Source organism: Clarias gariepinus, chromosome 8 (assembly GCF_024256425.1).
Source record: "Clarias gariepinus isolate MV-2021 ecotype Netherlands chromosome 8, CGAR_prim_01v2, whole genome shotgun sequence".
Lineage (NCBI taxonomy): Eukaryota > Metazoa > Chordata > Actinopteri > Siluriformes > Clariidae > Clarias > Clarias gariepinus.
In genome coordinates this window covers 2,831,115-2,856,860 of record NC_071107.1, presented here as the reverse complement: position 1 = coordinate 2,856,860, position 25,746 = coordinate 2,831,115, and the positions used below count along the sequence as shown (strand labels likewise).

At 41.0% G+C, this 25,746-nt stretch overlaps 1 protein-coding gene across 2 annotated transcripts in view; it reads left to right on the top strand.

The window, feature by feature from the left end:
• znf827 (zinc finger protein 827) overlaps positions 1 to 25,746 on the top strand; it is a 106,786-nt gene that overhangs the window by 63,093 nt on the left and 17,947 nt on the right. For both annotated transcript variants that reach the window (XM_053501833.1, XM_053501834.1), the window contains exons 6-11: positions 11,800 to 12,039; positions 13,285 to 13,339; positions 13,470 to 13,573; positions 23,155 to 23,292; positions 23,517 to 23,688; positions 25,447 to 25,613. In XM_053501833.1, the coding sequence (XP_053357808.1) occupies positions 11,800 to 12,039; positions 13,285 to 13,339; positions 13,470 to 13,573; positions 23,155 to 23,292; positions 23,517 to 23,688; positions 25,447 to 25,613 (876 nt within the window). The remainder of the gene's footprint in view (positions 1 to 11,799; positions 12,040 to 13,284; positions 13,340 to 13,469; positions 13,574 to 23,154; positions 23,293 to 23,516; positions 23,689 to 25,446; positions 25,614 to 25,746) is intronic.

The window sequence follows — 25,746 nt, the reverse complement described above, 5'->3', positions numbered from 1 at the left end:
GCGCGCCGGCGTTTCACAGACCGATAGAAAGCAGCAACAGTTTATCAGCTCGTTTATTTCCAGTCAAGAGAGAAGTGAACTCTTAGCTTAACAGCCGTGAGCGACAGCTCGGTAAAGAACACACACTCGGCACACACTCACACACACACACACACGCATGAGGAAGAGACATACGAAATATTTTTACGTAGTGGTGTTGATAATAATAATAATATTAATGATATATGTGTTTTAATAAAGTGGATGTTTATCTGTACAGAAGAAGGACGAGAAGGATAAAACAATCATTTTGTTTGTTTTGTTTTTTTGCGCGCGATCTGATCATCGTGGGAAACGTTCTCGAATCCCGGCTGCGTCGCTCGAAACGTGCTAAAATCCCTGTCGTGTTTTTACACCCACCGCGTCGTCACCCTTCACACGTTCACCTCGAGTGAAAAAGCTTTGACTCATGGCAGGAGACATGAGGCTGGCGGGCTAAATGAGTCACCTCTGGTGGGTTTTTTTTTTTCTTTTCTTTTTTGCCTTTTAGCAGCTGAGGTGTTTGGCGTTTGTGTGTGTGTGTGTGTGTGTGTGTGTGTGCAGACAGGCTCATGAGAAATGAGCAAAAATTATCGCCTAGATATCAGGGCTGGTGCTGACATGATGTGTTATATATTTTGTGTGTGTGTGTGTGTGTGTAAGAGAGAGAAACAAGACAGCAGCAGCAGCAGCAAGATGAGCGTCTCTGTTTCCGCTCATAACTGCCCACTGTTGCATCATCGCTTATGTAAAGTAGGTCACTCCGCCAAAAAAAAAAAACCCTCATGCCCCCACACCACCCATTACCCCTCCTCTTCCTGCCCCCATCAGCCAGTTAGCAGCTCGGTCCGTCTGATCGGTGCCGTTAGCACCAAACCGGCTAATTACCTCTGCCTTGTTAGTGCACCGGCCGAGACCAGGCTTCAACAGATGGGCACTGATGAGGAGGCTCGTGTACACACACACACACACACACACAGATGTTCTAGCTTCGTACCTGGCCAAAAGATTTTTGAAAATTCTAATAAATAAAAAAAAAAGCGGTACCTCGACGTACGAATTTTATCGAAATTTCGTATTGTGAAACGCATTGTCCCATAGAAAATAATGTAAATGCAGATAATCCGTTCCAACCACTCGAAAACATTACCAATATTACCAATTTCCAATACTATAATCATATTACTGCATATAAATAGCAATCAAAACATTTAGAAAAAACATGCAAATATAGTAAAATATAAAATAAATAGACATTAAACCACATTTAATCTTAATTTATGATTCCTCTTGGCACTGTCTGCTTTAACAAACAAACTCAAAGCACCTCCCTTTTCTTCCTGATAACATTCTTGGGACTCATGGTGCTATAAGAAAAAAACAACTCACTTCACTTGGTTTTGCACTGACGCACACAAGTTTTGAGCAGCTCCCGGACGTACACACAACGTTCAGTTCAGCTCGGTTTGTTCGCGCTTATGATGAAAATGCTCCATGTGCCGAGGAAAATTTCTTGCAAAATTTCAGCTCTTAAGACGAACATTATTGACATAGTTTATGGACAGACACACGTCTCACGAGGAAAATCACACTATCAAAAACAATATAAAACAATATTAAATATTACACTAAATATTACATTAACAGAATTAAATGTGCTATAAATGCAGTTTAACTCCTGCAAACACGGCCCGTTGTGGAAATGCATTATTCCAGCCAATCAGAACGAGAGAAAGGGGACGTCACTCAAAACAGCGTCTAGGAGTCCGGCTGGGGGAGGGGCTATGCAAATTGTTCCATATGAATGATGTCATACCAGGTGTGAAACCTGAACATGGATAGAATTGGAGGGGGGAAACCTCTCCCTCATGTTTTGTTCACACACACACACACACACACACACACACACACACTCTGAAGACCTATGTAAATGTCAAAAAATGATAAAAAGTAAACATTGCATAATAGTTGCCCTTTAAATGAGCGCGTATGAGGCACACAGTGCTGTGAAAAAGTATTTGCCCGTTCATGATTTTTTATGTTTTTTTTTTTCTGCATATTTGTCACACTTTAAATGGTTCAGTCCGGACTTAAATCCGATCGAGAATCTTAAACATGCTGTTTATGCTCGAAAAAAACCCTCCAGTGTGGCTGAATTAAAACGATTCTTCAAATAAGAGCGGGCCAAAATTCCCCCACAGCGATGTGAAAGACTCGTGATAAACGCTTGATCGCAGTTGTTGGAACAACCTGTTATGAGGTTTAGGGGGCAATTACTTTTTCACATAGGGCCAGGTTGGTTTCGACAGCTTTTCTTTTCCAGTTCTAAATAAAATCATCATTTAAAAAATGTATTTTGTATGTCCTCGGGTTATCATTGTGTAATATTAAAATTAGTTTGATGATCTCAATCATTAACGTTTGACGAATATGCAAAAAAAAAAAAAAATCAAAATCAAATATTTTTTCACAGCACTGTACGATGCCACAGCCAGCTCCGTTTAGCAACAACATCCCTTGTATCCGTTTATAGATACACTGGCTCACGACAGCTACACAACCATGTCATAACCACACACACACACACACACACACACACAAAGACAGAAACCCGTCGAAGCGGAGACTCCTTCCTTAAACGTTAAATAAACGTCTCCTTACAGAAAACGTTCTGTGGACGAGCTGTTACTACGACAACGTACGTGTACTTGTTACTATGGCAACAGTGATTTATTTTTTTATTTTTTTGTAACAAAAAAAGCTTCCGACCGTGTGAAGTGTGTGTGTGTGTGTGTGTGTGTAGGATGTTTAGGTGGATGCGAGTGACGCGGACGGAGTGTGTGGACGGTGTTGAGTGCGATGTGTCGGGGTGATGAAATAAAGCCGGTGTTGGAGTTGGAGATGGAGCGGATGTTTGGAGCTCACTGTGGGTTCGAGCTTCTTTACTGTAGCTCCAATGGGAAACACACACACACACACACACACACACACACACACACAAATACACACACACAAACTTTTATCCCATTTCGTAATAACATTATGTAACCTGCGTACTGCTCTTGCGTCTGGTCTCAGCACTGAACACCACTCACCAGTGTGTGTGTGTGTGTGTGTGTGTGTGTGTGTGTGTGTGTGTGTGTGTTGCATCACGATGTACTGCATTATTGAGCAGATCGCGGCCGAAGTGGTGGGGTTTTTTTCCTCGTGAGTGCCCGCTGTGTCCAGTGTAGCAGCGATGCTTTGAAGCAGCTGAACTCTTCACCCGCAGGAGACACGCCTCTGAATGACAAGCTTCTTTACTTCCCCTCTCTCTCTCTCTCTCTCTCTCTCTCTCTCACACACACACACACACACTCTCACGCTCTGTCTTTCTTTTTTCCTGTCTGACTTTCTCTACCTCCTTCTTTCTTAACCACAAGTCTCTCTTTCCTTTACTCTCTCAATAACCAGTGCTGTCTTTCTCTCATTCATCTCATTCTTATTCTCTTTCTCGATGTTGTCTTCTCTTTCTCTCTCACACACTCACTGTCTCTGTCTCTTGCTTGACCTCTTTTTAAAACCACAGTTCTCTTCTGTCTCACTCTCTTTCTCTTTCTAACCACAACAGTCTTTTCTCTCTCTCTTTCTCTCTCTCTTTTTAAGTTATAACCACAGCCCCCCTCTCTCTCTCTCTCTCTCTCTCTCTCTCTCTCTGGTTAATTCAGGACGGTTTAATCATCACACCCCCACTAATGATATCTGATAAAATATCTCTGTGACTATACTCGTACCGTGTTTCTCTTAGTTTCAGATGGACTCGATGGTTAGAGGATTTCAGAAATTGCTGATCTGTGAAGATTTTCACACACGCATATACACACAAACACACACACACACACACACACCATCGTCTAAAGTTTACACAGAATGGTGTGAAAAACAACAGCACGAAAAAAAAACAGAGAGACTGACCAAGCAACAGGTGTTTGGGTAGATGGTCATCACTCGCTACAACCACGACGAGCAGAAGAGCATCTCAGCAGGCATGATACGATCAACCCCGAGGTGGCTGTTAAACCCAACCATATAAGTAAATCCATCTTTCTTTGGTTAGTTTCATTCATCTACTGAATCGACAGGCCTGTTTTCAGTTTTGTTTGTCCAAATTCTATGAACAAAGTCAAAAGAATTTTCCTTGACAATGTTCTGCTCCACCCTCCAGTCCAGTAGGGGGCAGTACCGCACTAACACTCAAAAAAACTTAAAAGAAGTTGTTACCGGAAACGGTAGCTATAGTTTGCGAAAATAATTTATTATCGCTGCTTGGACAAAGCATCTGTCAAAACATAAGAAGTTACTTTTTGTATATTTTAAATAACTCTCATTCGACGAGTGGTAAGAATCAACAAACTGAAAAGGGTAGGTGTCGATTTTATTGCGAATAAAATTAAGAATTAAGTTTTCTAATTTGGTATTTTTTTTTATTTGTTCTTTTGTTTTTCTTTTTTCTTATTATGTTTTCTAATTTTATTTCCGTTTTTTTTATTTGTTCTTTTGTTTTTCTTTTTTCTTATTTCATTTTCTATTTTTTCTTTTGTTTTCGGGTTTGTTCTTTTGTTTTCGGGTTTGTTTTTTGTTTTCGTTTTTTTATTTATTTTGTTTTCGAATTTTTTCTTTTGTTTTTGGTTTTGTTCTTTTGTTTTTGGTTTTTCTTATTTTGTTTTCAAATTCTTTCTTTTGTTTTTGGTTTTGTTCTTTTGTTTTCAAATTTGTTCTTTTGTTTTCGGTTTTCCTATTTTGTTTTCAAATTTGTTTTTTTTAAAGTTTTTTTTATTTTGTTTTTTGTTTTTTTTATTTTGTTTTGGACTTCTCTGTCATTGTAAGAAGTTGTGATACACTTGTGTTTGTGGAAGACGGAAACATATTTTTAGTTGGTAAATACAAACTGTTCTCATCTTCCACAAACATCACTTCTTTTTCTTTTGAGTTATTATGGATGTTGGTGCAGTACTGCCCCCTATTGGACTGGATATTAGCAAGGGAAAAATCATCACTTTTTGTACATGACATTTAGTCAATTGACATCACAATTTACACAATATTTTACATGTTTTTAATATTTGAAAAGCTGTAAGAAATAGAGCTGCTTGAGACAAATTAGACAATAAACACTCGTGCTGTTGAATCTAAATAAATTAAACACCACAGCGGGCATCAAAACGGAATTACTTTGAATCAACAGTCTAATCACGATTCACAGTTCTATACGATACACAAAACAGGACAAAACTACAAAACCTTAAAAGCTTGATTTAATCTATTCACGATCTCAAGTAAATGCGATAAATGGTGCTGGACCGACTGACTGAGAAATATCTTGGAAGCTTGGAATGTTTTTATTGAAACAGTTTAAACCTAATGACTTTATTAAGTAAAGTAAGGAATGTCCCAACAAAATGTCTGAGAAAGATATAACTCGTGATATTTAATTTCTAAATATAAATATTTTCTGTTAATTGTGATATTTAACATTAGTATTATCCCTGCAATGTTATAGACACCGCCTAACCAAAAATAAAAGTCACTATTTTATTAAGCTTAAATTATTGGGCTGCATCAAGCAAAGACAACAACTAGGGAGATTTGAGAAATGTACACATGGAAAAAAAATCACGAGTGGAGATCGCTTAAACACTTAACAAAAAAATTAAAATCAACATTAAAATCATTTTTACACATGATATTGAAAACCACAGTGTGTGTGTGCTGTATATTAAAATTATTTTTATTATTATTATTATTATTATTGATAATTTATATATATTTATATCGCCGTAGTTTTCCTGAAGCGACACTCATATCAATATCAGTACCTTTAATAATTACAGAGATGAAGAAAACATGTTGCTAATTAAGGTTTTTAATTTCTTCCTTTATAACTCGTGCATGAACTTATTTCCCTGTAGACGTGCTGGAGATTTAGAGATGCTAGAGATCGCCGGTGTTTGACAGTAATAACATCATCACTTTCAGTAGAATCAGAAGAGAAACTGCCCAGAACCATCAGGAGCGACACGGACACTACAGCTGCCATTACGAACCATCAGAAACCTGCTGAAACCATTTACAAACCACTAGAATCTCTAATGGGATCTGGATCCTCTTTTCTTTTCCCAGCAGGAATTAACTGGTTGTTTGTTGGGTCTCTCTCTTTCTCTCTCTCTTTTTCCTCTCCCTTATCTTTTCTCTTATTTCTCTCATTCTCTCCTCTACCCCTTTTATCTTTCTCCCATCTCACTCCTTTCGCTGTTCTCTCTCTCTTTCCTCTCTTTTCTTTTTTCTCAGCTTTCTTTTCTTTCCTCTCCTTTCTTCTATCTTTCTCTCCTCATTCTATCCTCTCTAACTCTGTCCTTTTTTTCTTTAGTTTTTTCTCTTTTCTTACTGTTTCCTCTGCCCCTTCTCTCTCTCTCTCTCTCCGATCTTTTTTCCCCTTATTTTTCCCTTAACCCTCCTCTCTCTCTCTCGTCCATCTATCTCTCCTCCCTTCTCTCTTTTATCTTCCTCCTCTGTGTCTTTGCTCTCTCCCCTCTCTCTCTCTCCTTTCTTTCCTCTTACCTCTCTTTCTTCTTCCCTTCTCTCTATCCTTCTCCTCTACCTCTTTTCTCTCTCCTCTCGCCTACACTCTAGGGCCCGTCACCTTTACACTCCTCCAAGCTTCCGTCTTCTTCCCCCTCTTCTCTCTCTCTCTCTCTCTCTCTCTCTGTCTATTTCTCTGTTTCTTTCCCTCTCAGCATTATGTCTCACTTCTTTTACTCCTCCTCAGTCTTTGTTTATACTGATGCTCTTTCATCAGTCTTGCTTTACACACACACACACACACACACACACATATCGCCTCTCTGTGTGCGTCAATTCATATTTCTTCGTGTCACCTCAATTCATATTTCAGCGCCACGTCACTCTACGAGAAAGGCCACATGTGATAAGAGCAGTTTGCATGTGCTGCGCGTGTAAAGAGTGACTCCGGCGTGCCACTGTGTCCATCAGCAACACACACACACACACACACAGACACACATACCTCGAGAGAGAGCAGGAAACATTCTGATGTAACACAGCATTGTTTCATCATTTCATCGTGTAACACACTAATAACTGTGTAAGGATGCACACCGGCTAGGGCACACACACACACACACACACAGACACACTGAGGATAGACGTCGTTAACACACAGCTTGCATAGCGGTGCAGGGACTGCTGTTTGGGTCACAAGTCACATCTGTGGTTCGGACCAGTCCCGCATTATTATTAAAGGGGGAGCGGATAAGGAAATGTCCGAGCCTCGACCCGCGCACGAGATAGCAACCCTCCCCTATCATGGTTGCTATGGCAACGTCGTATTTTGACAGGGGGGTGTTGTTTAATAGGTCAGTTTGTAAATGACCGGCACAGAGCTGTGCTAAACAGGAGGACGTGTGGGCGTGGTCTAATTGCATATTCATGTATCCTCATGTATATTAATAAGTATTTATTAGTGTCTTTTAAATGAGGATGGGGGTGTAGTGTTACTGAACTATTCTTTGGGTTTCGGTGTGTGTGTGTGTGTGTGTGTGTGTGTGGGAATCACCAGTCACCTCCCGATATAATATTATCACGATACCTCGGTGCCGATTCGATTCATATCGCGATTCTGTATCGTGATTTTAATAAATATCACGATTCAATATTACATTTTTTGTTACAATTTTAAACCTTTGAAAAAAGTTTAATAAGTAATTAAACGTAACGCGTTGCTTATTACATTAGTTTTCTCACAATTTGATATCAGCGATGGAAAGTCGTGTCATCTTCGTCGACAAGACACTACAGCTGATGAGAATCTTTCAAACACACACACACACACACAAAAACACACACACATTAAAGGAGCCTAAACATATTTATATAAAAATGATCCAATACTCATCGTCTGTATCAGGAAGCAAGCCTTTGAGGGTCATGTGATTTAAAGTGGGTGGAGCTTCGTGTCTGCTACAAAGTTGCCAAGATTCAGATCAATCAGCTGTTGTTTAGACAAAAAGTCTTTCATTCTAAACATCTGACTAAAATCAGGTATACAGTACAGTGTCTTTCCATAAAAGTATAAACGACTTCATGAAAATAAATAAACAAACAAACAAACAAATAAGTAAGTTTATTTGGAGGTACATTTGTATGAAAACAGAGACAGAAAGTGTTACGAGTGAATACGAAATAATGTTTTTCGAATATATTTAGAGAAATCAGCAAAAGTTTAAATTAAATTCAACTTCCTGTGTATGTGTGAGAAAGTGTGTGTGAAAGTGTGTGTTTTCGTTTGTGGGTGGCAGTGAATTGTACCTGAACCGTGTGCACAGAGGAAAGAAAACCTCGTTCTGCAAAATGTGTGTGTGTGTGTGTGTGTGTGTGTTTGTTTTTTGAAACCAGTTACTGACAAAATCCGTTGGTGAACCTGAGGTGCAAGTACACGTTTGGTGCATGTGTGTGTGTGTGTGTGTGTGTGTGTGAATGAGAGAGAGAGTGCGTGAGTGTGTGTGTTTGTGTGTGTGTCCCTTGTGTGACCCCGGCCCTCGTGTTGGCTCCAGGCCACTTATTAAAAGATTAGCAGGCTGCTGGTTGTCCGTGTGGCATTGCCTCCTCCAGAGCCCGACACCTGGACACACACACACACACACACACACACACAATCACATACACACACTGTACTCGCGCTATCTAGGTCAGACCCAGACATAAACACGGGCACCAATCCAAGCTCCGCCCACCAACGCTACTCTGAGTGGGCGGGGACCAGAACCAGCATCATCTGTTAGCTCCGCCCACCATGGCAGACCTGACCGCAGATGGCATCTACCCTGGTGCTATTTATAGCTGGCTGTTTGTCTAACCTTTTGAACCGATCTGATAAGAAGGAGCAGGGGAAAGGTTGCCGCACGCTATGAAAATCTCTGAAAGGGTTTCTTTTCTCCGTCCACCAACATCTCTCTCTGTGTCTCCCGCCCTCGCGCTCAGGGCTACCGCAGACCTTTTTATTTTCCGATATCAGGCCGCTTGACGAGGGCAGTTTTTCATTAAGACACCCGCTGGAGCGGAGGAGCTCTTTATGTGCTCTTTATAGCGCTGGCATCTGTTTCCTTCCTCTTTTTTTTTTTTTTTTTACTTAAGTGGACCTGAGAATGTTCTAGATACTGAGGTGACTGAACCTCCACTCAGCATGAATGCTGTTTACTTCATATCACACACTCGGGCTGTCGGAATGAAGCTCGAACACATTCATATTGTTTACATACAAAAAAGGAAATAAAGAAAAAAATGGCGTTTATGGTCTTTATAGAGAACACCAACAGCGTTACTGGCTGAATGTCGTAGGAATAAAAATGTGTCGCGCATGACACTTATAGCATTTTATATGTAGGGAATCTCTTAAGAAAAAGAAATACAGTGTGTGTAGCATCTCAGGTGGGAAGTTTAGCACTTATTAGAGTCACTCGTCCTTTTTACGGTACGATACGATATTATCGCGATACCTCGGTGCCGATTAGAGTAATATCGCAATTCTATAAGTACCACGATTTTTATAAATATCCCCATTTAATATTGCATTTCTCTCTGATTCTGTTAAAATTTTAAATCTTAAAAAAAAGTATAAGGAGTTATTAAATGCACCCAGTTAATTTAATAATCCTTATAATATTAGTTTTACAACAAACACAGCATTTAAACAATACAAAAATTTATTTTAAAATTTACTTTCTAGTTTAATTAAACGAAAAAGCCGCACTGTTACTAAGCAGCGTGTATTTACAGTACATAATCTGTCATAAGTATTATTCCTAAACAAACACGGGATGAAAATGTGTAAATACTTCACAGTGCGCCACCTGTAGGAACGGTGGAACATTTGACCACCTCAGAGTCTCAAAATTGAAACCGTTTCGCTAATAAAAAGCAGTGAAGTGAAAATCAAAAGGAGTAAAGTTGAGTAAAAGCGATGTTATGAACAGTTATTTGCCGGATTTAATAATCTACTGTAAAATAATCTACTAATGCGCTACTGGCTCAATGTAAACAAACACCTGCACCAATAGATATTAATTAGAAAAGATCAACTGAATATTTATATTTTTTGGCTGAAATAACAGCGCTGAATTGGTATAAGTGAATTTTAACACGCTGGAGTGGTTTTAAGACCAAACTTCATTCCATCCAATCTACTTTTTCCATTTCTCATCTGTGATTCACTCTCCGATTACCGAACAGGGAGTGTATTTGTCTGAGCACCAAAGAAGGACAACTTAGTGTAAACCAGTTGTAAGATTTCTTTGTATTAATAAGTTAGACAGAGAGTTCTGCTGTACAGACAGACAGACATGTACTGTACGTGGGCTTCAACCTAAGATAATAAAAATATCATTGATTACATTAAAGATCATCAGATTATTTTAAGATTTTAACGTGCTACGAAAATTTGACCCATCAACGACATATACAGTATAGATTCAGAAAGGCGATAAGGTATTTTTTCACTCTAATGTTGTTCAACCACAAGCCCCTTATTTCCCTCTCTTGAAGTGTCGTGTCTGTAAATAACATTCCACCGTAGTTCTACGAATGTTAAATTATTATCTTTTAAAAGGAAATGCGTGGAGCGTCTGCTGTACATCTCCACCAGAGCTTCTGCTACTGTATAACCGATTCATCCACGGCTTTGGATATGAGGATTCGGTCACAGTAAGGTGTAAAAGGAATAAAAAACACTTCAGGATGGGGCTGTTGGGGGAATCTGTAACTCTGCTTCATGATGATTGATTATTTTCCTATAAAACCATGTTTATGAGTGTTTTGTTTCTTACATAACGAGCGACCATGCCTGTTGAACCATATTGCGTGACAGAAGATTCCTAAAGTTACTTATTCCTGAGAAATATGAAAGAAAGCATCGATCGTCCGTGTAATCCCATAATCCAGTTCATCCTACTCTCCTAAAAATAAGTTTCTGATTCAGAGCAGGAGTTTGTGTCAAAATATCAGGAGTTAAAATAGAGGAGGCTGGCATGCAATCTGCTGAACGCTGACCAACACTCGCACAGAGACGTAGCGCGCTCTGTTCATCTTTGATATCCTGTACAGAGAGACAAGATAATTACACATTGTCTGCCTCCTTCAGGAACACAGATGGATTGTTCCTTTTCATGGCAGGAGGACAAACACCTCCAGGATTTTTGTATTTTTTTTTTTTCCTCTCATCAAGGAGACAGCTCCGACTCATTCTGACACATTTCCAGCTCCTCTTTAGGCAGCTTTTAGAGACTCGTGTGAAGGTTTAAAATCGAAGAATCACTCGGAGGATCCACGTGACGCTCGACATTCACTTGGTGCGGCCGAGCGATCTAAAGAATGGTGTTCTTCTGGAGGAATGCTGGACCATAGAGATGTGGAACGCCATGCAGATTGGTTTATTAGCTCTGACAAAGAGGGAGGGCTCTGTATTTTCTCTCTCTCTCTCTCTTTTTCTCTCTCCTGTCAATCATCTGTGAGCTCAAGTATGCAGAAGAGGGCGGAAAGTGCTTTCCTTACAACCGCGTTAAACCGGAGTTATCCTTGCCGTTAACCACATACAGTATTAATGATGTCTGTGGTCAGTTAGTTATCTTAATGCATTTGTTTTGACACACCGTGACGCACCAAAACTTTATTTTATTTAATCGGTGACATCATCGGACGTCATTAACCTTTTTATCTTTCCGTCTCCTTCAGAGAACAGCAAAGACACCTGCCTCCAGAAAGTGACGGTAAAGGCGGAGCCAATGGAGGTGGACCCACCCTCGGAAGTGGCTCCGCCCCCTTCTCACCTGCTAGGCTTCAGCACTTTAGGGGCATGCGAGAAGAAGGAGCCGATGGCCAGCCTTCCGGAGCCTCTGCCCCGCCCCAACAAAGACCTCTTCTCCCAGGACATATCGGTCAAAATGGCCTCCGAGCTGCTCTTCAAACTGTCTGGTGAGTGTGTCTATTTACCGTGTGTGTGTGTGTGTGTTTCCACTTTGGGCTCAATTTTCTTCCTGTGGCCTGGTTGGTAGATATATGTGTGTGTGTGTGTGTATATATATATTTATATGGGTGTATGTGTTTGTGGTGGTAAACGACACACGCTTTTCACTCAAGAGCAGAGAGAGGATTAGTCGAGGCAGAGCTGCCCCCGCTACTCACTTCGCCAGTTACGACTCTCGGTTTAAATTCCATGTAGCACCTCTAAAGCTTGAGAAATAAATAAATAATAATAAAAAAATCCTCCACCATCACTTTGTCTCCCAGCACACACACCATTCGCATGCTCCAAACAAGAATCTGTGATGTGAGAAGTCTGTGTATGTGTGTGTGTTAGTGTGCGTGTGTGTGTGAGAGAGAGCCTCGTCCGTTAAAGCCCTGGTCCTCCATTTATCTCATTCTCAAAGGTTCTGGCATGAAAAACCCACTCGCTCACACATGCTTCCTCTGCGTATCCCTGTCTCTCCGGCTCTCGCTGCCCCTCTCTCTCTCTCGCCCCTTTTTTCTCTCTGCATCTCTTGCGGCATCGTCATGGCAACCCAGAGAACCCTTGTGTCCTCGGCGTGTCATGTGACACCGAGTGTTGGAGAGCTAAAGCCTAGGAAGTGTCACCCAGAGAGCGGGGTCATTACCGTCACCCTGCAGTGCAGTGGGGGGAAGAGCGGCCTTCCGTCTTTATTCTAAAGATATACTGTGTAAACCAGGAGCTGAGTGAAGCTTGTTCCTTGTCTGACCGATTTATTATTTTCCCCCGACTCCCATGATGCTCCGAGTGCACGCAGATACTAAATCAACAGGAGCTTGGGACCCCACACAAGCTCTCTCTCTGTCTCTCTCAGGTGTCTTCGAAGAACCAGATTTATATCTCGTACTTATTCCTCTTATTTTTAATGTAATTATTGTGTAATGTGTTTTTTATAAAAATAAATAACCAAATAATAACATGAGGCCTTCTAGGGCTTAAACAATAACACTGCACTTTCTTTAGCCGTGTATGTTTAAACTCTCACAGGCTAGAGTAAATATAGCGCACAATTACGCTTTATCTCCAAACACAGCCAGTCGCGTGAAAAGACATGCGGTCGGCCCGTTTGCACTCGGCTAGATTGAAGAATAAGGCGTTGTAAAAACACACCAGCTTAACCCGATTGCCCTTTGCGTGTATGTATTTTTATTTTATTCGTGTGTGTGTTGCAGAAAAAGTAAGCAAAGCTAACGAAAACAAAGACAGCGCATCTTTCGGCATGACCAGGTGAGCGCCGACACAGGTACCCTCTGTACCCACTGTTTCCCTGTTTCCCTGCCCTGAAATGAAATGAAAGGAGAGTTTACTGTTCTTACATCACGTTTTTTTTTTTCTTTATGAATTTTTTTCCTTCCAGCCCTTTTCTGGACGACCGCTTTAGACAATCGCCCTTCAGCACGCGCTCCAAGAGCTCCTCCCCGGCCGAGGCCAGCTCATCCGCCCGAGCCTCCCAACAGCAAGGTACAGTAGGTCACACACAAACACGTCCATATTTATCGCCTTCCCATAAATTCACAGCTCCGTCTAAAAGTATCAGCCCTCAAGGAAGAGACGATTGGTAACAGGCAACTCAGAACATGGTAGCTCTGCTGGCACACCATGCGATTTTCAAAAGTACTGGAACAGGCAGTCTTCTGTGCCCTGCAGTCCCAGGATCTTACTGACATCATCAAACTGTCGCGATGCTTCACAATGCTTCAGGAGCTGAAATGTTTTTGTTCTCACTCGGGTTAAGGTCTGATCGACTCGGCCAGTCCGAAACCTTCTACTTGGTGAAACCTTCAACTTTCGTTACCTACCTGCATAGTTTAAAAGCTAAAGGAGTAAAATCCCTGCCTACTTCAAGACAGGTCAGATCAGGCATTTTACAAAAAGTAAAAAAAAACAAATGGTGGGGGGATTTTTCAGTCACAATTGATTTATCGTGTTTATATTTAAGAGGGTTTGTTCGCGATTGTGTTCTACAATATGAAAGTTAAAACACAGCTAAGAACTGAAGACCTCTAGGCTAGCCGTTAACCGCTAACGTACTCTTCTGTTAGAAACAGGCGAACTGGTGATACCCGATCTGGGCACTGGTGGCTCAAACGGTTACGGCTATAGGTTACTGGGTTTATGATTGAAAGGTCGGAGGTTCATTAACCCTATGTCCTCCAGGGGTGCTGTATCCTGGCTCGGGTCCCAGATTCTTAACTGGAATATGTAAAAAAAAAAAAAAAATTCCCTTTGAGATTAATAAAGTACTAATTATTATCATTATTATATAATATCCGTACCAGCCCGAGGTTAAAATCATGTAAAAAATCATGTGAAATTGCACTATTATATCCACACGCTATGAAAAGCTCATGAAATTCACCTCAAATTCTCTGGTACATTTTCATGACTTTTAAAAATGACTATCCTTGAAGACTTATCCTCTTCGGTGCAAAATACAATGTTTTGCACAATCCACACTACTCTTCCCACCCTCAGCCTCACAGTTTGCCTAAATTCAACAAACAAGCCTAAACAATACAACACACTTTTACAGCTTTAGAGCTAAAGTTGCGTCTCGGACACTCGGAACAGATCCACACTTCAGCGTTAGTATTTTTGCAAAGGCGGCTCAGAATCGTTCCTCATCGAGAAGGCAGTCTGATGTGAAACATTTAACACATATACTGTACACACACATTGCTGTAACACTCTAAACGCGTTAATTTAAAACACATACCTGTGATGTCACTCACTGGGGAGGATCTTTTCACCCTTTTTCCCCCCTCAAAGGATTTTGTAAGTGTCACTAATAGGGATGGATCCAAAGAGAAGGTTTATAAAGAAAAATATGCAAATTTAAAGATGAAAAAATAATGAGGGTGTGTTTTTCTCATTTTTTTTCCATGCACACACACACACTCGCACATACTAAAAACCCATGAGACCCATCGATAATGAACTTTCATAATAGGTCCCCTTTAGGAAAACAGCTGAAACAAGCAAACACAGACAATACCGGCTCATCATGAGGATGGCGGGTCTGTTCAGTACCATAAGTAAATTGGAACGTAGATCAAATGGTGTAATGTGCCTCTGTAAAAGTGCAATTATATATATATATATATATATATAAAGTATAGAAAATCTTTAATTAAATAGGAGAATTACGTAATGAAATTCTGTAAAAACTGGACACAAGGCAGTGAGGCAGTCACTCTATTACTGCAGATCTCACACACACAAACACATTCACACATGCATTCACACCTAAGGGCATTGTGGAGTTACAAATACACCTCCCAGGAAGTTTTTGGAAGTTACAATGGAAACCAGGGGAGAAAGTGACAAATGAGCAAAAATGCAAAACTGGAACTCCAGCAGGAATTTTAGGTTGCCAAATCATCGTGGTGATGTTAATTTGGCAGCGTCACGGACAACGCTGATGTTAGGTTGGTTTTGAAAGTTTGAATTACTTTGATGAAACAATGTTGACTACTTGACAATTAGATCACGTTAAACGAATGTCCCAGAACAGAACATTGCAACAAGAACAAAAAAAAGACTGGACAAGTAAATCATTATCAAACCTGAGCTGGACTTAAACGCCCGATTGTGCTCACCACTCGACCGCTAGCAAGCATCCTGTTGAGGCTAGTTAATGCACAGGGGCAAATTATTTTATATTTGGGCCCAAGCACTATGACATCAGCATTGTCATTGCTGATGTGTGATAGTGCTGATGTCATAGTATGTGCAGGGCCCTCTTGTTCTTCTACGGAAATATATTTTTTCAACATCCTGGGATTTTTGGGGTCTTGCTTAAAAACTTATGAAAATCAACGCACATGTTGGAATCTGGCACAGGGCGCTCACATGAGATTTTGCTGCATACTGTAGCTCACGCACACTTCCACGTAAAAACCAGTACAAATTAAGAGCTCATTGATCTGAACAACTTTCGCATCGCATGTCATCGGCATGACATCACATTGAGTGACATCACATATAAGGCTTTTTTTTTTTCTTTTTTCAACATAAAATTTCACCTTTTCTAAAATGATGTCATAATAGTAGATGGGATGCCCCTTCAAATGCATGGGCCCACTGTGCCTACTGTGTTTCTGATGGCGAAACATGCTTGGACCCGCTCATCATTGCTTGCAATTATGTTTTATTATTATAATTTGGACTTTTTTTTTTTACATCTTTGTAATCTCCTGGCGTCTGCAATATGTTCTGTCAAAGTGGCCATGATGCAGTTCAGACGCTGCACAAACAAAATGTTACAAATTGTTCTGATTGGCTTTCCGACACACCTACAGCCTTAACAGTTTGAGCCACCACCGCCCTGGCGTGATATCGCCGGTGCGGCTGTTTCTTACAGGTGGCACAACTTTAACAGCAGCATGATAAGTTCTAGAAGAGATAAAACAACAGCACAACCAGAGACTGAGCGAACTGTAACCTCTCAGACCTGTAAGATTAGAAAACACTCTCTGACTCAACATGTTACCAACAAAACATAGTGAATGAGCACTAATGTAATCACAGAGTCAACAATGCAGGAAGACAAACCATCTTCCCCTCCACACAAACACACACACACACACACCAATTTACACATTTGCTAATTAGCCAAAAACCTCGTTTCTCTCTCACACACACAAACAGATAGAGAAACAATAACACTCTAACTACAGTGTCGAGTTTAATACAGCTGCCGCGACGCCTGGTGTAGTGGGGTTAATTTGTTTATTTAAGACTGTTTCCTAATTAACCTGTTCGTTTTCAGAAACTCAGTTCGGTTATTCTTATGTTACAAATTATTCAGATTAGTATAGTTTGTTATCCCCGCATCTTGTAGCTCTAAGTTTCAATCCAATATGATTCATTTTAAAAGTCACTTTTTAATGATACTTTTTCTTATTAAACCCTCAACAGACCCTGATCATACAGATTAGATTAAGTTTGAATTTATTTATTCCCGCTCAGAGATGCTGCAGTTGCCGGCGATCTTTTGCCCTCGTAAGTTCCCTCATTTTGGCTTGCTGATTACAAAACACCCCCCCCCCCCCCCTCACCCAGTGCCAGGCTCCAGAGCTCCAGAGGCCCCGTGCCCATATGCATGCCCAGCCCGGAGGCCTTGGCGCTGGGCAGCTGCGCTCCATGTACCCCCACCCCCATCTCTGCTGGCCCCTCTGGCGGAGGGTAATTAGTGCGCGGCAGCCTGGCCCGCTTCCTTCCACCACTTAATGAAATAATGATTGGGCTTTCCATGTTCAGGGTGCCCTGAGAGTTAATTCACTACACACACACACTACAACTATAGTTCACTCACACACTCTCTCGCTCTCTACTTGTCTGTTTAATTTCCAAACGGTTAACACCTTTGTGAGGCGGTGTGGGCTGGACTCCTACTCCATGGTCAATGCAGAGAATGCTCCGACTTTTTATTTTTAAAATTATTATTATTATTATTATTATTCCTGCACAGTCCAATTTTTATGATGATGCTACTGCACTTGTATGAAAGTGTGTGTCCTTGTGTCTTGCACTTATTTCCAAGCAACGTCTCTTCTCCGACCTTACTGATGCCAATTAAACCATTAAGCACTTGAGGACTTGATGCACACACACACATTCTCACTCAATGCTGGTCTGGTTAACAGATGCTCCAAAGCTTCCAAACTCATTGACCCCGTGACCCCACCTCACTTTTTGAATCTCAAAGACAAAAATGTGTTCATTTGGGCATGTCTCTTCAAATAATTGAACCAGTGTGTAAAACATGAGCGAGGAACATCGCTTTATCTTTATCTTCATTAACTTCTCTATAAATAACGCAGACACAAGATTTTCCTCGACAGGAAACATTAGCACAAGTTAGATGAATTAGCTAGAGAGCAGATGTTTTATCTAACAAACGGAATACGGTTCAGTCACACCAAACACAAGCCCTTTCCCCAGTGCATTGTGGGAATGTGACATAAATCACACTAGTACCAAAGCTAATAGGTGCTTGTTGGTCATGAGTCACCCAGCTGCACCAGAGGTTCCCGGGTGTCGTGACTGCTCCCTGCGCGTTTTTTAAAGCACTTCTAAAAGTCATACACCAGAGTTAAGGGCAAACATCCTCGCAGCTTTAATGGACGCTCTCGTAATGTGAATCAGACCAGCCGAAGTAAAGAGATGCAGTATACACCGTGTAGTTATGTAATTATAGACTAAACGTAGTTTATTTAATTATATGCCGCCCCTAATCCAGGCTGAAGTTTAAAAGTAGTGTAGCTGCATTAACACCAGACTGCAACTGTGTCGAATGTTATGAAACGAAACATAAAAGGTTACGAGGTCACCTTCCTCTCATGAGATATTCATGCCGTTACCATTAAAAGTGTGTTAGCGATCATAAATTATAGACACCATCATTATTTTAGAAGGTAAGTAGATAAATCAGTGGAATAGTCTATAATCTAGATAACACACTCTCACTGCACAGGTACTGTATACAGTACGTACAGTAGATCAGCCATAACATTACCATCACCATGAATAACATCTTCATGAATTTCAGGACCCAAGGTTTCCCAGAGCATCACACTGCGTCCGCCGGCTTACCATTTTCCCATAGTGTATCCCGTTGCCATCTTTATCTCATGTGACTAAGCCACATGCACTCCACCGTTCACGGAGAATCTTATTCATCAGACCAGGCCACCTTCTTCCATTTCTCCATGGTCCAGTTTTGATGTTCACATGCCCATTGTAGGAGCTTTCAGTGGTAGACAGGGTCAGCATGGGCACATGCACATCAACAAGCCTCGGGCACCCCATGACCCCGTCACTGTTCACCGGTTGTCCTTCCTTTGACAATTTTTTAGTAGGTACTAAATGCCGTTTTGGACTTGCTCTGACCCAGTCGTTTAGCCGTCACAATTTGTCCTTTGGCAAAGTCACTCAGCTTCTTCCGATTACCCATTTTTCCTTCCTCTAACACATCGACTTTAAGAACTGACATGCTGCATGAATATTGGATACAGACATCTCTGGAAGTGTTGGTATTAAGTAGAAATAATTAGACAGCTAGATATTAGCATAATCTTAATCAAGAAATAAACTAGATTTTTTTTTTCTTAAATCCACATTTCTATATTGTTTTTACATGATTATTTTATATTTTACACACAATTGGCCATACTCATTGGCCAGTGTAATTGGATGTGAGTAATACTGTAAATATACTAGTTCCTGAAGAACACAAAAACCAAACACTCTAACAATGAATAAGAAATAAATCAAGGTTAGTACTTCAATAAAGAAATAAATATTACAAGCTTTGACTATCCCATGGAATACCATTTAATGCATTATTTTAAAGAAAGCAGGTAAGTAGTCGCACTTAAGCCAAACCGACTTAATGCTACCACCACCATGCTTCATTGTAAGGACAGATTTCTCAGGTTGACGTCCCAGACATGAAATTCCCCGAAGTGCTAGAGGTGTACCGATCTATCTCCATTTGTGTCAAAATATTGTAGAAATGTGTCCTCCTATTGATTTAAATAAAATTTTTCACTAACACCTTTATGTTTTTTTAAACAATTAGTGTATTCAGCTTTAAGAAAAAGCAGTCTGAATAAGGCAAGTTCTACCTCAATAGCTTAATTTCCCCCCATAAGATTACCCAAATTCCCCTGCACTCATCCACTCATTTGGGTTTTTAGAGCTGCTTTGGGCCGTAATGCGCCGTCACGTGCTGGGTCGTGTACCGGTGAGACGTCCTTCAGGCTCGGCGTCCAAGGCCAGTGCATCTGCTCTTTAATGGCCGCCATTAAATATTCCCCAACATGCCAAAAAGCTGCTACTCAGAGACGCCCTCTCTCTCTCTCTTTCTTGCTCTCTCCCCCCTCTCCTCCTCCCTAACCCCATCAATCCTGCAGCCTGCGCTATGCAGGACAGCCTCCAGAAAAATGGGCCTGTTTATAACGAACCCAGGACCAAGGAAACACACACATACACACAAAGTAGCATGTACGCACAGGCAGAACGCCATGCGTGAGTGTGTAGCAAGCGGGATGGAATGCGGAGATCTACACAGGAAGCTAAGGAGGCTGTAGATGTCATTTGCATGACCTCCGAACACCCACATACACACGCTGGTGTGTTCCACGGAATGTCCAACTGGCCCAGGTTCGCGGGTCTGCTGTTTTACTCGTTCGTCGTGCTGATGTCACCATGCTGTGTTTATCATGTGTGATGCCTGCATTGCATTAGCCTGTTTGTGCGTCTGTATGTGTGTGAGTGAATAAGAGTCATGCTTGCCCGCCGCACCACCTGGCCATTCGAAGGGGCCGCAACGCGCAGTGACGGAATTTCTCTCTGATTTGTTTATCTATCCCCTCGTTTATTTATCTCTCCCCCTACTTCCAGTATGTTAGAGAGGGGAGGCGTGGAGCTGCATTTTAATTTGACGCCAAGCCAAAGCACCTTCATCAGAAGGTTAATTCTGTCTGTCTCCTTGTGGAGTACTGCCCCCCCCCTCTCTCTCTCTCTCTCTCTCACTCTCTTAATCTCCCTTTCCCCTTCCTTCCATATCAGAAATAAAAGGTGTGTACAAGTAGGATTCAGCAGACAGAGGGTGTGTTGTACATAATCCTGGTGTGTTAAGTGTCTAACTAATCAGACATGTAGATTTGGGCTCTGAGAGTCCTGGACGATGTTGGTTGTAATTAATCAGGACTTCCAGTCTGATCCCGTCTGATCGCTCAGAAGTTGTTTATTCATTCTCTTTTCCTAACAGCTTCGACGTTAATGTTATATGTTTGATGTTTCTATGGTTCACAGGGATTTACAGATTATAGGGATTAGTACGCCAGATACATTAAGCGAGTTCCAACAATAGAACAACATCACTAGATTATAGAATCGATTATAAAACAGTTGTTTGAGACCAAGCGATCTGATTGGACAAGATGGATTGCATGAGGGGGGAAAAACACTGGGATGTTTAAATGTATGCATCGCTCCCTGTGGCAACTGTTCTACCAGTCGTTAATTACCCTAAAGTACGATCCGCTGTACTGAGGAGACAGCAGTTGCCTCCCAAAACCCACATTCAAACCCAGCCACGGAAGTACTTTCAGCAAAACACATCTGATAACGTTATATCACCTTAAACAACAAAGGGCTGGCTGTCTCTTAAGTCGTTCCAAATTGCCTCTGTGTTGTTGTTTTATTGGCACCAAAGGCAAGCTACAAAGTTAACTAGTTTACAACGCAAGCCTGAATCCCAAATCTCTTTCTAACCCCTGGTCAAGAAACAAGAAACAAGGGATCGTGCACCCTACACAGTGCACTAGCTTCACGTTTAACGCTATTTGGTTTAACGCTATTTAAACGCAGTTTACGTCAATGAAACTGATATTCTCAAATGGAATAAATAGAAATATAAGTAAATCTTGTAACTTTCTCAGGCTTGTCCACCACCTGCATGGTTTATTCTCCTCACCTTTTGCCTTCATAGAATTTAAAACTGCTTTCGCACTGTTAATTACACTGACAGTCGCCAGCTCCACCAGTCAGGTTTAGTTAGTTCTGATAGACGAAGATGAAGACGTGTTGGCGGAGGAAAATATCTAATTAAATAAAGAAACAAATCATAATCTGTTGATAATAAACAATGTTCGTTGAACTGTTGTATAAAAGCAGTACAACAGCACTCCTAATCGTGTGATATTTCTTAAATAAAATATCACACACTGTAAACATCCAGAGGAGTACCATTACATCTGAAATCAAAGTATAGAAAGAAAATCACTGCTACCACTATCGTCCTCCGCTGTAGATGCGTGTCCTAGGAATGCTGATGGGAAGGTCACAGGTTCAGACCCCAGCACCACCAAGCTGCCAAAGCTGAACAAGACCTAAATATATACAGAAATAAATACAAGTTGCTCTGGCTACTGCTGCAACTAGACGCCATGGAGGGTTCGGTGATGATTTCTGTAAGGAGATGGTCAGTTGGTGTTTTTGGAAGGAGTCTCCAGTGTCAGCAGACTGCTGTCGAATTAGAAGAACGGAACTCTTCCAGTTGTGCAGTTATAACAAACTCTGTCATTGATTATTGTGCTATAACAGCACACCTCCGAGTTTCTTTATTCCTTAAAATAAACATCAATGCCTACAGGCAAGACAAAAAAAAAAGAAAGAAAGAAAAAAAAGAAAAGTGTTATCCGGTATCTGGTCTTCAAATGCATGTTGTGTTTTTTAGATATATAATAGTTTGTTTATCCTCCAGTATTTTGTTAGTGGGTGTTTTTGACTCCTGCCAGCGTTCTCTCAGCTTTGTATTTTGCCTGTGATTGTGTGATCTAGACTGTCTACTTCAATTTCACCTTTGTTAAATCTTGGACATGTATTCTACCTTTCAGCCTCCTGCGTTTTATCATCATAACACATTCTTCTCTGGAAATTCTATTTTTTATTTACTTATTTATTTATTTATTCTGTAAAATGATTTTTTTCCCCCCTGGGTTAAGCAGAAATGGTCAAACGCGCTGTTCCACCAGTGTGTTATTTACGTGGACTTATTTCAAACTGGCTTCACACATTTATTTCCAGGCTATACTTAACCTCATAAAGACTCAGCTTATTATTTAATTAATCCTAAAGTAGCTACTGTAAAATAGTAATAGTAAAGGAATGTGGAAAAAAGGAATTTATTTCAGGTCGCACTGGGAGTTTGCAGTTAAAGTCCGTATCGTTCGCTATTGCTGGTTAAATGAAATGAGAATGTGCAGCGCTCTGAAAAAAAATCTAATACTATGCACAGACTACATTACAGATCTCAGAGCAGAAAGACGAGGCCACTTAACAGAAAAAAGAAAGAAAAATATTCACAGATGCAGGTCTTCTTGTTGCTTTTCATTCAAATGAATTGAAAGAATGTGCCGCGCTTGAATTGGTCGTGAACGTTGCTCATTTAAGCAATGTGTCTCGAGCTTCAACAGTACTGAGCAGTTTGACTGGAGAGATTACGTTTTTTTTTTCTTCTTCTTCTTAAGATTCAGAGAAACTGTTGTGCGAGACAGGAAACGGCCTGCCGCAGTGGAGACTCAACGAGCAGCTCTTCCCATGTCCGGTGTGCGGCAAAGTCTTCGGCCGCCAGCAAACTCTCTCCAGACACCTTTCCTTACACACAGGTAAGATCCCAACACTCTTTCACTAATTCATGGTTCACTAGGACTTGACAATTGGAGATCCTTTTTAAAACTGAACCACGATTTCAGATTTGCACGTCAGCTCTGGTCTTGTCTAGTGATTCTTTTTTAGATTTCATTCCAAGCTCCAGCACTATCACTGCTCTCCAAGACCAACGTGACATCCGTGCTCACATGTGCATGACTCTGTTTGTGTGTTTCCTCAGAGGAGAGGAAGTATAAGTGTCACCTGTGCCCATATGCGGCGAAGTGCCGCGCCAACCTGAACCAGCACCTCACCATTCACTCGGTCAAACTGGTAAGCACGGACGCCGAGCACATCGTTAACTCGGTCACCAACGAAGGAGGGGAACGCAAAAACTGCCCCTACTACTACAGGTATACACACAGCACTCCCCCCCCCCCCCATCAAAATATTCTGCATTCTCACCTGCACGGTGTCCAGGCATTTAGACATGGGGTGGTATCATTTAAGGGTGGCTTAATCATAGCTTCGTGGTATTGTCCATGGGAACTGACCAGTAAAATAAAAATGTTGTTTACCAAATTTAGGAACTAGTGATGCATCGGTTCTGGTATTGGTTTAAGTGAAGTTTTATTTAATAAATGACCTCTACACCAACACATCATACCATCTGGAATAACTTTGAGCGATGCGATTAAATTTAAAGGTATTAAAGTTATGCCATTTAAACAGTTTTTTTTGTCGAATCGATTTATTAAACTATCAGTTTTTCAATTTGATTTGGATAAACGTCTGAATGTTAAACTCAAATTTCTTTAAAAATAAATGAATAAATAAATCCAAAAAATACAAACTGCTTACTTTTACTAAAAAAATACTTGCTAATACGCTCATTAGTCTTACGCATCTTTTAAGTTCATGGGCAGTTAAGAGGTACATTACCGCCACCAACTGGTCTGGAGTATGGTGAAGAAGATCAGAACACACTTCAGACTGGTTTACGCTTCTACATGAAGTCTATGTCATAGGTCCTCACGTAGCTACGTACACTAAGGTGTACCACTGACACCCGTCTCCTCAGTAACGTAACTAGACATCACGTTGACCCAGACCTCAACGGGTCCATCTAGTAGCATCGCGTTTTAAACAATTACACACAATTATCAATGATTATTAAATGCTTTAAATAGTTACAGTGCTTAAAAACCTAAGAGACACATGGCTGCTCGAGGCAGAAATCACAAAGCTTATAATTTAAAGAAATTTCAAGTTTCCAAAGATGAATGTAAGTAACCAGATGCCGGATGTTTAAATGGTTAAATCAACATGAGCTAGATCTCATCCATTACGTTTGCACCAAGTGTGTGGGAAACCCTGACCTCATGTCACACCCCTGAGAAGTTCAAAGAAGGCCAGATTTGAGTGACAAGGCTTATTTTAATGGTGGCAGGTGTCAACCTGTGCAACCCTTGTGGCCACACCCCCATCACTGACAACATCATGGCAACTCATGGTGGGTCTAGTAACTGATATTTCCAAGAAAAGATTTTTGCCTGGCAAGTAATTAAATGAAATAAGGCATTACAAGTACGTATAATTAAATAATAACCGAGGAAACTTCACGAGGATAATCCCTTGTCTGAACACAAATAAACTCTATTGCCTGGTGAATACAGAAACACTGATTAAATATTGAGCATGAGCTACAGTTTTACATAAGATGCTGTCCCATTTGCTGCTGTCTCATTATTGTAATCTATGCCGTGAAAATGTCCGATGTTTATTCATTTCGTATGTGCGCGAACACAAGATAGAGATTTTAGCACCTTTAATAAACGGCATGGCTGCAATTAAAAGGTCTTCAGCTCCTTTGTGTGAAATGTTTGCTGAAAGCTGATTGGCTGCTGGATGGATGATTAGGTGTGTAGTTACAGGTTAGCAAAATGATGCAACACAACAGTTGCAGCCCTCGATCAGATTAGTGTCAGGTATGAAACTGATGAGAGAGAGATCAGTATGTCCCTCCTAATACTCTTTACAGGGTGTGTGTGTGTATGTGAGAAAGAGAAAGTGGTTGAATGTACGTGTCCGTCTGTAAAACATTCGTAGCCTTAAGCCACATGGTGTTGCATCCAACAGGTAGCACACTCTCTGTCTCTCTCTCTGTCTAGCTGTCGAGTGTGTGGTTTCCAGACGGAGCTGAACGCACAGTTTGTGAGCCACATGTCGCTGCACGTGGATAAGGAGCAGTGGATGTTCTCGCTGTGCTGTAACTCCTGTGAGTACGTGGGAGTGGACGAGGCCGAGATGAAGGCTCATATCAACGCTGAACACACAGGTCAGCACCCTCAGCACTACACGTGAGGACACTAGACTACACATACTCACATTGACGGAAAGAAACTCACTACAGAGTTAGTCTCAAGAAATAGCTAGACAAACACTTCCAATAGTAGAAAGAGTCTGTTTAG